This window comes from Camelus bactrianus, chromosome 15 (genome assembly GCF_048773025.1).
Source record: "Camelus bactrianus isolate YW-2024 breed Bactrian camel chromosome 15, ASM4877302v1, whole genome shotgun sequence".
Taxonomy (NCBI): Eukaryota; Metazoa; Chordata; class Mammalia; order Artiodactyla; family Camelidae; genus Camelus; species Camelus bactrianus.
The window spans coordinates 31,544,931-31,557,893 of record NC_133553.1 but is presented as its reverse complement, the minus strand read 5'-3'; the positions used below and the strand labels follow the sequence as shown (position 1 = coordinate 31,557,893).

The 12,963-nt window shown below is 42.3% G+C and overlaps 1 protein-coding gene across 1 annotated transcript; it reads right to left on the bottom strand.

Moving 5' to 3' along the window:
- Positions 1-3,186: 3,186 nt before the first annotated feature.
- CENPA (centromere protein A) lies at positions 3,187-11,549 on the bottom strand. Its single transcript, XM_010948516.3, has 5 exons — positions 11,262-11,549; positions 5,810-5,901; positions 5,216-5,293; positions 4,754-4,909; positions 3,187-4,378 (listed from the first exon to the last, which is right to left on the bottom strand). Exons 1-4 carry the CDS (start codon positions 11,350-11,352, stop codon positions 4,775-4,777), a joined length of 396 nt encoding a protein of 131 aa, XP_010946818.2. The 5' UTR covers positions 11,353-11,549; the 3' UTR covers positions 3,187-4,378; positions 4,754-4,774.
- Positions 11,550-12,963: the final 1,414 nt, after the last annotated feature.

Sequence of the window (12,963 nt, the reverse complement as noted above, 5' to 3'; positions counted from 1 at the left end):
TTTCTTAAAAGCATTAAATTGCTAACAAGATAGTGATTACTTATTAGTTATTACTGATCCGAGACCAAAGGGAGAATGGAAATCTAGAGGTGAGCTTAACAGCAAATTAAGCCTAACCCTTTCTCCTGGTGATGTCTGCCAGTCCTAAAAATGTAGCTGAGAAATGAGCTAAGCTTTTGGCAACCTTGTAGGGCTAGGGAAACAAAGGCTGAAGTACAGGCCTGCCAAGGTAAGTGTGATAAGCAGAACTTGGAGGGCTGGTTGTACCTTAGAAATAAAGTGAATGAGAAGCAATTTCAACCTGACACTGCACCTTGGCTTTGAATCATCTGGGTGGCTCAGAAAATCTCAGACCTAAAACTGAATTAAGGTGGTTCTGAATGTCTAGTGCCTCCAGGCACCTGGTAGAAAAAGCCCAACCCTACCTCGAGGAAGATACCATTCTAGGCCTCAAGTTACTTCCTCACATAGATGTGTCAGGCATCACATCAAATGTAATCAACACCAAAGAGAAAAACACGTGAGTGCGATTCAACAGAAACCACAAATAGAAACAGATCCACAGGGAGTCTAAACATAAGCATTAACAGACACAGTCTGTAAGCAACTACGCTCACTGTTAAAGGATAGAAAAGCTAAATCTGACATTTTCAGCAGGGAACTAGAAACTATAAAAAATTTTCAAAAGAATCAAATAAAAATTCTAGAACTAAAAATACAACCACCAAAGTTAAGAAAATGGTCTGGTTTAAAAGTAGATTAGACATAGTTGAAAGAAAGTCAATGGATCAGAGGGTAGGACATGAGAATCAAGGAGGTATGCAGCACTGACAGAATAAAGATGGAAAATAGAGGAGGGAAAGAAACATCAAGGATACAGTGAGAAGGCCCAGCAGACAGATAACTGGCATCCCAGAACGAGGGGAGAAAGAATGAGAAGAGGCAGCATCTGAAGAAAGGATGGCCGAGAATTTTCCAAAATTGATGAAAGACATCAGTCCACATCCAATAAACCCAATGAATGCCAAGGAAGATGAATGCCACTTAGACACAGCAGGATGACACTGCAGAATACCAAAACCAAAGAAAAATCTTTTAAGAAGAGACAGTCAGAGAAACAGCATTAGCTTCAAAGGAGCACCCGTTGGACTGACTGCTGACCTCTCAACAGCAAAAACAGAACCAGAGAAAGGTGGAATCAGCTTTCTTACGTGAAGAAGAAAGTAACTGCCAATCTACACAGTAAGAAACTCAACATAAATTCACAAGGATGAGGAGGACAGGAGAGGAAAAAAACAATGATAAAAATCCTGGAAGTTAAGAAGGCATATGGACAAGTAGGAACTGACTTCCAAGAGAGTGGAATCCTAAACTAGCGGTGAGGAAAGCTGAGCAGCGTGACAAGGTACTGGCAAAATCTTTCTAAGGCCCAGGAACAAAGAGTACCAAGTACTTCCGCAGCTGGGTGTGAGTGGGGTTGGCTAACACAAAGAGGATTGGTTGAAGGCTGTTTAGGAAAGAAGTCCCCAAATGTTCCTCTCCTACCACTCAATCACTGGGTGACTCTCTTCCTCCCATCCCAGCAAAGCCTGGAGGCTGATTCTCAAGAGAAGAGAAAATCGAGTCTCTGGGCTTGGGGAGGCCAAAGCCAGGGAGATTAAGGAAGCTTATGCACCGTGAGCTTTGAATGTGGATATCCTCAGAGCTCCTCCACTCAGCTCCCAGACCCAGCTAGGCCTCTGCTGTCCAAGCAGGAGGTTGGACAGCTCTCCTCTGGGGACTTGGCTGGCCTAAGAGAGCAGGGGCTCCCCCAGAAAAGACCCACCTGACAATTCTACAGTAAAGCTCCAAAAGGCCCCATCAACGTGCTCAGAACTACCCATTAGCCTTTCTCTCCCACTCTTAAACAAGAATTGTTAAACATGAAAGGAAAACCTCCTAAGTGAAAGGGAGACTTGAGCACGAAAAACAAAAACAACTTAGAGGAAACAGGATAAAGCAGCAGAAAGAAGACAAAAACTGTAATAAAAATAAAAATAAAAATAAATATCCTTAAAATGGTATTGCATCCATGAAACAAGAGTGGGATGTGATAGATCACATTTTTCAGCTGTCTGAGCTCCACTCTCACCCTTGCAGGGTCACCTCCATGACACAGGGAGGTTAGAAGGCAACCAGCTGGGCTCCCAGACTCCCTTGCAGGTGCTTCTGACCAGGTGCTGCAAACGGAACAAGCGGCGGGGCCTGGAAGGTGGGACACAAAGGAGAAATTTTTCTTTGGTTTTGGTAGCGCCTTTGGCAGCAGAAGCAGCAATGGAAGATGGGTGCTTCCTCCCTGTCAGCGGTGGTTGCGGCAGCACAGGCCGGAGCGGGGGCGCGATTCCTGCTCAGTAGCAATGGTGTGGTTCTAACGCAGTGGCAGCAGGGCCGTGCTTCCAGCCCAGCAGCAGTGAGTGTGTGTGGGCTTCTGGCACTGGAAGCTTCTGATCTTGGGGGGGCATCTTCTCTTCCTTTTTGCTCTTCCAGACCTCTTGACATCATTTAATTGATCCCTTCCATCAAACTCCACTTTGCTTGAAATACCCAAATTGGTTTCTGTTTTTTTTTTCTTTTTTTTGAGTAAACACTGACTGACTGGGATGCTATAAATAAAGAACCATTCAAAAAAAAAAAAAGAGAATTCTTGGGTATTAAAAATGTGAAAGCAGAAATAAAAAATTCAACAGATATATATATATATATATATATATATATATATATATATATATACACACATATAACTGAATGATTTTGCTGTACACTTGAAATATTGTAAATCAACTGTACTTCAGTTTAAAAAAAGATAAACAAGAGAAATATTAATCTTGAAAAAAAAATTCAATAGAAAGGTTAGAAGATAATGTTGGTGAAATCACCCAGAAAGCAGAAAGAAATGAAAATAAAACTCCAATAACATCAGCAAGGGTAAGTGCTCAAAGTTGGCAGTAAATTGTAATAATATCATATAACACTATCATGTATAAATTCTCGATGATGCTGAGAGCACACATCCCGCATTAGAATGTGACATGGCTACATGTGTAGTCGGGTCCTGATGAACACAAGTTTAGGAGAGCAGAGAAGTATCAATTTAAAGAAAACTAGAGGAAGGGTATAATCTTCTAATGAATAACACTCTGACAAGAATTTTAAGTATATGCATAGATAGAGAAGCTTTATTTGAATGTCTATGTAAATATGAGCTGATGTCAAATAGGAAAAGGTTTTTCCAAAGGGTTAAAATTTATCAAATTTTAGTTTGGTTCTTCCCTTTAGTTTGCCTCTGAATTCAGCTGGCTGACACTTCATTATTACTAGTATCCGCCCTCACTAATCATTTTCAACGCATACAAAACCTAGAAATCTTTGGGTGACACTTCTCATTTCTCTGGAAATCTCTTAAACTGCTTTCAGTTACAACAGAAGGGCAAAGTTTTTATCCACTCATACTCTGCTCCACTGGAGGCAAAAACACATCCCTCAATCTTCTTGTTTAAATTGTGGCTTTTAGCAACGTGTCCAAATGACGAACTTGACGCTAACACATAAAGAACACAGTATGATCTCTGTGCAACAGTACCTTCAATTTTTCTCATTAAAGAATTATTTTTATTTTTATTATTTCTCCACAAAGAAGTTATAAAAATACCTATAAAAACATTGAAAAGGCACTTTAGAAGCCTGGAATATAAAGTATAAATTATGATACATCTTCTATGGTTTGCAAATAAGAATAAAATAAATTCTACAAGCTAGAATTTCTGAATGATTTTGATAGGAATCTACTCGAAGGAACCAGAACATCACATCACCTTAAAGACTGGCTATTTTCATCCCAATCGAGTTTTTAAAAAGCTATAATCTGTTGACAGGCACAATCCACACAGGAACTCACTGTTGCCACTAATGATGAAATTAACCTGAAGGACAGAGATTTGTATGTGAGATGTGCCAGCTCTTCTGTGCAACTGACTGAAGGAGTCTTCTCTTACTTTTCCCCCTTCTGTTTTAAATAAAAGTAAATATACATATGGTAAAAAATTTAAATGGTACAGATAGATCTAAAATAAGAAGTAAATATCCTTTTCTCCCAAAACCTAGAAAATCTGATGTCTTCAAAATCATCAAACAGTCACATGAATAATTTGCAAAGTGAGGTCAACCTTGGAGTCTCTTCATCTGAAATGTGTCCATTTTCTCATATATTACCTCTGTTACAGAGGAAAGCCATGCAGTCATCTCTTTAAAAAAAAAACTAATTACAAAAGCAACGTGCACACTCCGCTCAGAGACAGCAAGTCCAGGCAGCACCTCATACTCCATGGATCTGGTCTCACCCCTGAAATTTAGGAATCACACTTACTAACAAGGCATTTTCAAACATCAGAGCTTTAACTTAATCAACATTAAGTCATCGGATCCTTGTAAATTGGAGAAGATTAACTCTGCCAGAGATTCAGCTTGTCTGGTCACAACTTAATTGAAAGATATCTTTATTTAACATTGTGCAAAAGGGCATGAGCTGTAGAATCCCAAGCGTTCAAGCTAAAACTTGGTCAAATCTTTTCTAAAGAACAGAGGGAAGGTGAGGCATCAGAGGACTAAGGATGGAGAAGGAAAATTCCTTCAGAGAAACTCCCACCCCAGTGATGAGAAGCTGGCTGTTCTTTCCCCCCGAAATGCACTCACGCTCTGGTGAGCAGGAAAGGCTTACAGAGACACAGGCGACAGGAGCTCAGCCGAGCCCTTCCTGAATGCCTCGGATCCTCCTGGCCAGTTGCACATCCTTCGGGAAGAGAGTAACACGGCCGGCGTGTAAGGAGAGGAGGTAGGCGTCCTCAAAGAGATGAACCAGAAACGCTTCTGCTGCCTAAGGACAGAAAGAGGAGACAGACTGACAGACGAGGTGTCACGGGCTGCTTTTTGCTTAGAGACATGCTCAACTCAGTCTCTGAGGGCTTGAAGGACTATAGGAAAGACAAAGGAGACTGAACATTGCATGGGAATTCTGCTACCGCCAAATAAGAACCTGGCCTCCATGCCCTGAGTGTTCCTTGTTGCTCTTTTTAAGGAAGTGAGATTCAGCCTGACAGTCTACAGTCAGCCACTTGGAGTTCCAGAATGCCTTTCCCCCATACTCACCCCTCACCCAATTGTACCTTGGCCCCCTTCTTACCTCTTGTAGGGCCAACAGGGCTTGGGCTTGCCAATTGAAGTCCACACCACGAGTGAATTGAACACATATTTCTCTTGCCTGTGAAGGAGTGGGGATGGGAGCAAGGGAGAAGGGGAGTGGGGAGGAGCAGAGAGTAAAAGGAGATTCGAGAGAAGACAGACTCCCTCCACAAGTCTCCATGAATCTTCATTTCCGTTATTCCTTCCTGGCCCTTAATCTTAGGACTTAACTAGTAACTGGCATCAAGTCCAGGGAGCTTAGAAATCGGCAAGTCTCTTCTTTTTTTGGTGGTGGGGAGAGGAGGAGACAGTCTCCTGGGGCAGGACAAGGGATGAAAGGGTGGCTGGATGAGAGGGTTCCTGTTTACACAGTCAAAGAACACAATTTCAAAGGTGGTAGTTATTAGAAATTAATTCTGTAAAGAACTGGAAGGTGCCCTTGGCGGGCTCATGTTTTCAGAAAAAGAAGAGTCCCCAGCCAGGTTAGAGACGAGGTCCTTTGCCCTTTGGGCAAGAGATGACAGGGCCCCAATACCTGGGAAATTTATAGACAGGAGGCCACACGGGTGTTGGCGGGGAGCTTCCTGGAGCTTACCAGGCGGCAGAACGGGGCCTTCCTTAACAATAGGTGTGTGCTCTTCTGAAGAACTCGGATCTCTCTCAGTACCCGATGTCTCCGACGACGAACTGGAAGGGAGGAAGCGCCTGAGCAAAAGAGTCGGGTCATAGGGGTAAAATGCCACGGAAAAGAGGGGACGCACTGTACCCTGGCTGTCAAACTGCCAAAGCATAGGCCGTAATAGGCTCCACAGACATAGGGCTTTCTGTCTGCTGTAGTCACTGCGGTTATCTTCAGCAGCTGGAGAACAGCAGACAGGTGCTAAATAAATATTTGGTAAATGAATGAAAAATGATCCTCTGAAGGTCTTATTTTAAATGCCAGCTCTTCCATGCAGCCTTTCCCAACTCCCAATCCCTTCCAAACCGATGGGTCACCTCCCTCCTCTGGGCCCCACAGTACTTTGTGTATCTCCTCTTATCTTTCCCACCGAGATTGGAAACCGAGTTATTTTGGTTTTAGGTCTTTTTTTAAGAGCTGGAAGGAATCTGAGAGATTTTCTAGTACAATTCCCTTGCCACGGTTATCCTGAGGCCCCGAGAGGTGAAGACAGTTGGCCACAGCTCATTAGTGGCCGAGGTGGGACCTCAGAAGTGGCATAACTCAGTGCCAGTGCCTTTGGGCCCTGGAGTCAAAGCCTAGTTCCAACAACAAACAAGAAAAAAAATCTGAACAGCATTTCCAAAAAGTAGAAATCAAAAAAGTCAAACTCTGATCAGAAATTAAAAACACAGGAATAAAAAAATAAAAATTTTTCTAACTCTTGATACTTCATTGAAATTAGACTATTTAGAAATGAATAAAAATTAAAAGTCTACATCTCAAAACTCAAGAGATAAAGCCAAACAGTACTAGAAGAAAATGCACAGCCTTGAGATCTATCTACTAGAAAATAAGAACATTAAAAGATAACTTGGCTAAGTGTTCAACTCACGTATTTAGAAGAGAAGAGAATTATTAAAATAAACCAAAAGAAGGTAGAGTAAAAGTAATATTAAGGGTAATAAACTAAGTTAATGAAAAAAGAGTACAAAACCCAAAACAGTACAGTTGCTCCATAAATTAAACCAAGAGCCTATAAAAATGAATGGACTGCTGATAAGTTGAAAAGAAAAACCCCACAAAAACTAACATTTTGAAGAATAGAATTTGCTTCAGAAATGTTATTCATGGTCCAGCCAAGAAGAGAACCCACACCAAGTAGCTGAATAGAAAAAATTTAATACAGTGAACTAATTACCAAGTGTGAGAAGAGGTACCAGAGCGAACGGGGACAGAGAGGCAGGGCAGGATGCCCTGGCAGTGGAGACTTTATCCCAGGACCAGAGAAACAGGGCAGTGTCCAGGGGACGTTTTAGGAGGAAGAGGAGAAAGAGGGAGGCCCCATACCCAGGAGATGAGTCGCTGGCACCTGTCTCCCTCCTCATCACCCGCCTGCAATCCACCATCGCTGGAGGCAGCCTTTATTAATCAGACAGAGCAGTCACAGAAAGTGTAATGAGCACAACTAAAGATCACCAAGCAAGGCCAACACCATGAAAGGACAGGAACAAACTCAATACACAAAACAACCAGTACAAGAGGGACCTGTGAAGAGAGAGAGACTTTGAAATATACAGAATAACCTCAGAGGGATAGGGGAAGATGTGAAGTCTATGACCCAAGAACAAGAACAAGAACAAGTGCTTATCTACTTACAATAGACACAACCTAAATGTCTATCAACAGATGACTGGATAAAGAAGTTGTGGTATATTTATACAATGGAATACTACTCAGCCATAAAAAATAATAATGCCATTTGCAGCAACATGGATGGACCTGGAGAATGTCACTCTAAGTGAAGAAGCCAGAAAGAGAAAGAAAAATACCATATGATATCCTTTATATATGGAATCTAAAAAAAAACAAAGACAAACGAATTTATTTACAAAACAGAAACAGACTCACAGACACAGAAAACAAACTATGGTTACCAGGTGGGGAAGTGAGTGGGAAGGGATAAATTGGGAGTTCTAGATTTGCATGCACTAACTAATATACATAAAATAGACATAAGGTTTATACTGTATAGCACAGAGAATTATATTCAATATCTTGTAGTAACTTATGGTGAAAAAGAATATGAAAATGAATATACGTGTTTCTGTATGACTGAAGTATTGTGCTGTACACCAGAAATTGACACATTGTAAACTGACTATACTTCAATAAAATATATTTTTTAAAAAAAAGAACAAATGCTTATGAAAAGCAACCAATCAGAGAGGTCATGGGATGGAATGGAACTGGGATTAAATTCAATAGTTGGGTCTTGAAGTGCTGATATAAATTGGGATTTAATTCCAAAGTGATAAGAAGCCACAGAAGAGCTTTAAGCAGGACAAAGAGATAATCCATTTACATTTAAAGACCATTCCAGCTGCTGTGTAAAGAAAGAACCAAAAAGGGCCAAGAGTGGAAGTGAAGTAGTAGCTGGGTTAGGATGCTGGGGGCTTGGATTAGGCAGTGGGGGTTGAGAAGGCAACAAGTGGCATGCTTAGGATGCGATCTGGAGGTAGGACTGCCTGAGCTTACATATGGATTGGATGAAGGTAGGGGTAAGATGAAAAAGCTCTCCCAGGCTTCTGGCTTCAACAACTCTGTGGGGGGCTGTGCCATTTCCTGAAATGGGGGAAGTGGGGATGAAGAGGCAGGAGGGGAGTAACAAAATGTTCAGTTTAGATGTGTTTAGTGTGGCAGACCCAAGAGTTGTCAGGTGGAAAGGCAGTTGGACACTGGTACGGGGGTCAAAGGGGAGATCTGGGCTGGAGATATAATTGTGAGCGTTATCAGTGTATGCGTGGTATTAGAGTCACAGGAAAGGATGAGCCCACCTGGGGAAAGGAAGGAAAGGAAAAGGAGACCACAGAAGTCCAACTTGCTGAAGAGACGTAGCACAGGCAGCAAAAATGCCGAGCAGAAACTGCAGAGTATATGTATCACAGAAGCCAAGGGGATGGTGTGTTTCAAGGAAAACACGGCCCGCTGAGTCAGATCTTCTGAGACTGGGTAAGAGAAGGACACAGGCTTGTCTGGAGTTGGCAACATGAAAGTAGCTGGTGATCTTGACAAGAGGAGTTCAAGTAGAAGTAAGGGTAATGGTTGTGGGAGTCAGATTGGAATGGGTTGAAGGGTGGCTGGGAAAAGGGGAAACAGATAGATGTGTCAGACTTAAGTCTGGCTATTTTGCAAAGAGTAGCGATGTAAGTGCACACGATAAAGCACAATAAACAAGTTATGGCTGTAACGTTCTTATGCAACCCCCCCCCAAAAAAAAACACCTCTAGTCGAAAACTCAGTTCAAAATAATAAAATGCAGTTTTTGGACTACTTAATAAACTTGTGTCTAAATAACAAGTGAGACAATAATGATGGTATGGGGGAAAATAAAATCATATTTTTACTTCACACCATACACAAAATATCAATTCCTGGTGGACTGATAACATATGAAAAAGGCAAAATTTAAAAACCTTTAGTAAATAATATAAAAGAATATATTTTAAAACTTGAAGTAGGGTAGGACTTCTTAAACAAGATACAAAGTGTACAAACCAAAAAAGGAAAGATGCATCAATTTGATAAAAAAAATTAAGAACTTCTGTTCATCAAAAAATACCATGAAGGAAAATGACAATGCCTAAAAAAAATTATGATGAGCTTGGAGGGGAACTTTCCAACGACTACACAAGAGCCCTTTCTTCGGGTTCATATATATCTGTTCACCTGTATTCTTCAAGCAGGGACATTCAATGGTTATAATACCATTTAATTCATACCATCCTATCTAAAATATTGTCACTGGAGTTGCATATCTGGATTTCCATTAAAAAAAAAAAAAAGGTAGCTATGAAGGGCAGTAGAGAGAGACAGGGAATATCAGGGAGGCAAGGGTGTGCGGATAAGGCAACACTCCTGCCCTTTAGATCAGAAATAGCAGAGCACATCTGTCGAATGCCAAGGAAAGGAGCATGAATTTAATTCTAAGTGCACGTGGAAAGGATAACAGAAAGCCCCTGGGAAGGTGACAAAAGAATATAGCCAAGAGCTCATGGAGGAGGAAGAGGAGGACCTTTTGATGGAAAGGGGACACCAAGCTTCTCTGTCATGAGAAGATAAAGGGGAATCCAGTCTGGAGGCTTCTATTTCCTCAGGGAAGCATGAGGCAAGGTCATCAGCAGCCCAGAGTGAATGAGGGGACTGGAGTTGTAAGGATGCTTCTACATCAGGAAACAGTGAACATCATAATTAATATTCCCATTAAAATTATGAATGAGACAAAGATGACCAAAACCCTGCTCTTATTCAACACTAGTCTCAGGGCCTCACTAATACAGTAAGAAATAAAATGTATAAAAATGAAAAAGAAGATTCAAAAATCATTATTTGCAGACAGTAAAATAGCCTACTTAAAATTTTAAATTAAAGTAACTGTAGGACTATTAGGACTAACATGAGAATTCAGCAAGTTAGCTGGAGGCAAAGGTTATTTAGGTTTAGGAAAGGAAAAGAATCCCAGTCACAAACTGAAACATCTATAATCTATAATACTTTTTTTCACCCGGCTCTTAGCTACATAGCGGAAGACAAGTAAAGCAGCTGTTGCCACAGTATACAGTTCTTATTCCTGGGTCTTCCATCCACCAGACCACCGCACAGAAACTGAGGACCACAGTGGGGTCTTCTTTCCCAGCACATCACCTCTGGAAGGAACAAGGTGAGAGCACTGCTTGATTAGAGCACTTTGGTTAAGGCCCAACATAGCCATTCACTGAAGGAAAAAACCAAACCAAACCCCAAAACCTGGAAGGGCACTTTCTAAAAGTAAAATTGTTGTTTGAAATTGTCACAAAAAGCAGCCAATAATTTTGCAACTTAAAGTAAACACTTATTTAAAAAAATCCTGTGTCTGTTGGAACAAGCTGTGTCACTTTGTTCAAGATATCACGTCTGTCTGCGCCTCAGTTGTCTAATCTGTAAATTGGGCACAATATAAAGTTGAGTTAATTCATGTAAAGAATTTAACACAATGTCTACATAGCGGTAAGCACTCAACACATGCTAGTAGACTCAAGAATGAGTCTTTGGAGACAGGTTGTCTGGGCCGTCCTTTCTCATCCTCGGAACTGCCTTCCCCAGTCCCTCCCCCGGCCTTGGAACTTGGGCAGTTCGCGAGCAGATGCTGGACGGCAGAACCGGTTTGCGCCCCTGCATTGGATGGCCAGCGGACCGAGAGGCGGGAGCTGGGGCTCGATCCCAGGCTAAGCAAGCGAGCCTCGGATTTTTGTTTTTGCCTGTGAAATGGGCAGGCGGACCTGGCCGTGCCCACCTCACAGACGGGCTGCAGGGAGGCCGGCGCGGAGGGAAAGGGATCGCGGCGGGTTACCTAAGGAGGGGCGCGGCCGGGGGGCGGCGGGAGGCGGGCTCGCGGTGCGCCTCCTTGGGGTTTCGGGCTTGCGGCTCCGGCGCGGGCCCATGGCGGGCGCGCAGGGTTGCGGCCCCGCAGCTCCTTCTCGGCCTTCGCAGGGGAAGAGGCTGGAGTGCAGGGGAAGGCCAGGAACGACCTGGCCGCGTGCAGCGGCTGGGTGGTGTTCAAATTGCCCGCACAGAGGCTGACTCACTGCCGGCGTTTTTTAAAAACCGAATTCAGAGACTCCCAGTGGCTGCTTCTGGAACGCTCCTAACGCAGAGCGACTGCGGAGAGGACCAATGAGAGCACAGACAGGGAGGCTCACGGGGGCGGTGATAGGAGGATACTGCGGGGACATGGCGGATCGACGGTAGGAATCAGCCAATGGGGACTTGGAAGAGTGAAAGGAGGCGGGAGCTGCTCCTGCCGTCTGCTTGGTGGAGGAGCTCATCGTTGAGTCAGACCCAGGTCCTCCGGTCCCTCCTACTCCAAAAAGGAAACCTCGATTCTGAAGATGTAGATAGGTGGTGCGTGTGCGGAACGCGTTTCTCTAGACGAATCACGCTGCGCACTTAGTGTTTTGCTCTACCTACCCCGAACCCCGAGGTGCTTTTAAAGATGGAGACCCACAGAGAATGTGACTACCCTGTGTCTTTCCTGTGACCAGGAACACCCCACGAATATGACTCAAAGGTCAGCTTAACTGCATGAACATTATTTATGATTAGGGTCGTGGGACAGCCAGGATGAGGGCTGTAACCATGAGGTCAGGCGGGGCTGGCCTGGCTCTATATTTGGATCACATGCTCCAGTTTTTCGATAGAATCATCCCAAGGGAAATGACCCTTTCCCTTCCTGTTGGAGATAATGATACATTCAGGTCAAATGTAGAACTAGGTGATTAGAATAAAGGGGATTTTATTGTCTACACTTTGCTTTTCTGCATTTTCTGATGTTCTACAGTTAAATGTGTACTGTAATCAGGAAAAATGTTACAAAATCATTTTATGGAATCCTTGTTAACTGCCGCAGAAAATGCAAATGGTGCAGCCACAGTGGAAAACAGTATGGTGATGGATGAAAAAAATTAAACATTGAATTACTATATGATTCAATATTTCCACTTCTGGGTATATATTTAAAAGAATTAAAAGCAAGAACTTGCACAGGTATTTGTACAGTAATGCTCATAGTAGTGTTATACACAATAGCCAAAAATGAACAGATAGACAAAATGTGGTATATACATACAATGGAATATTATTCAGCCTTAAAGAGAAAGTAAATTTTGATACATATTAAAGGCATTATATGCCAGACACAAAAGGACAAATATTGTATGATTCCACTTATAGAAGGAAGGTCATCCATATCATTGAAAACAGCAATATTTCATTTTTTATGCCTGAATAATATTCCATTATATACAGATATATATCTCACAATATGCATATATATCACAATTGTGAGATATATCTCACAATTTCTTTATCTATTCATCCATTGATGAACACTTAGGTTGTTTCCAAATCCCGGCTATTGTAAATAATGCTGCGGTGGATATGAAGGTGTTTATATCTTTTCTTGTTTTCATTTTCTTTGAATACCTAGAAATGGAATTGCTGGATCACATGGTAGTTCTATTGTTAATTTTTCGAGGATCCTCCATACAATTTAC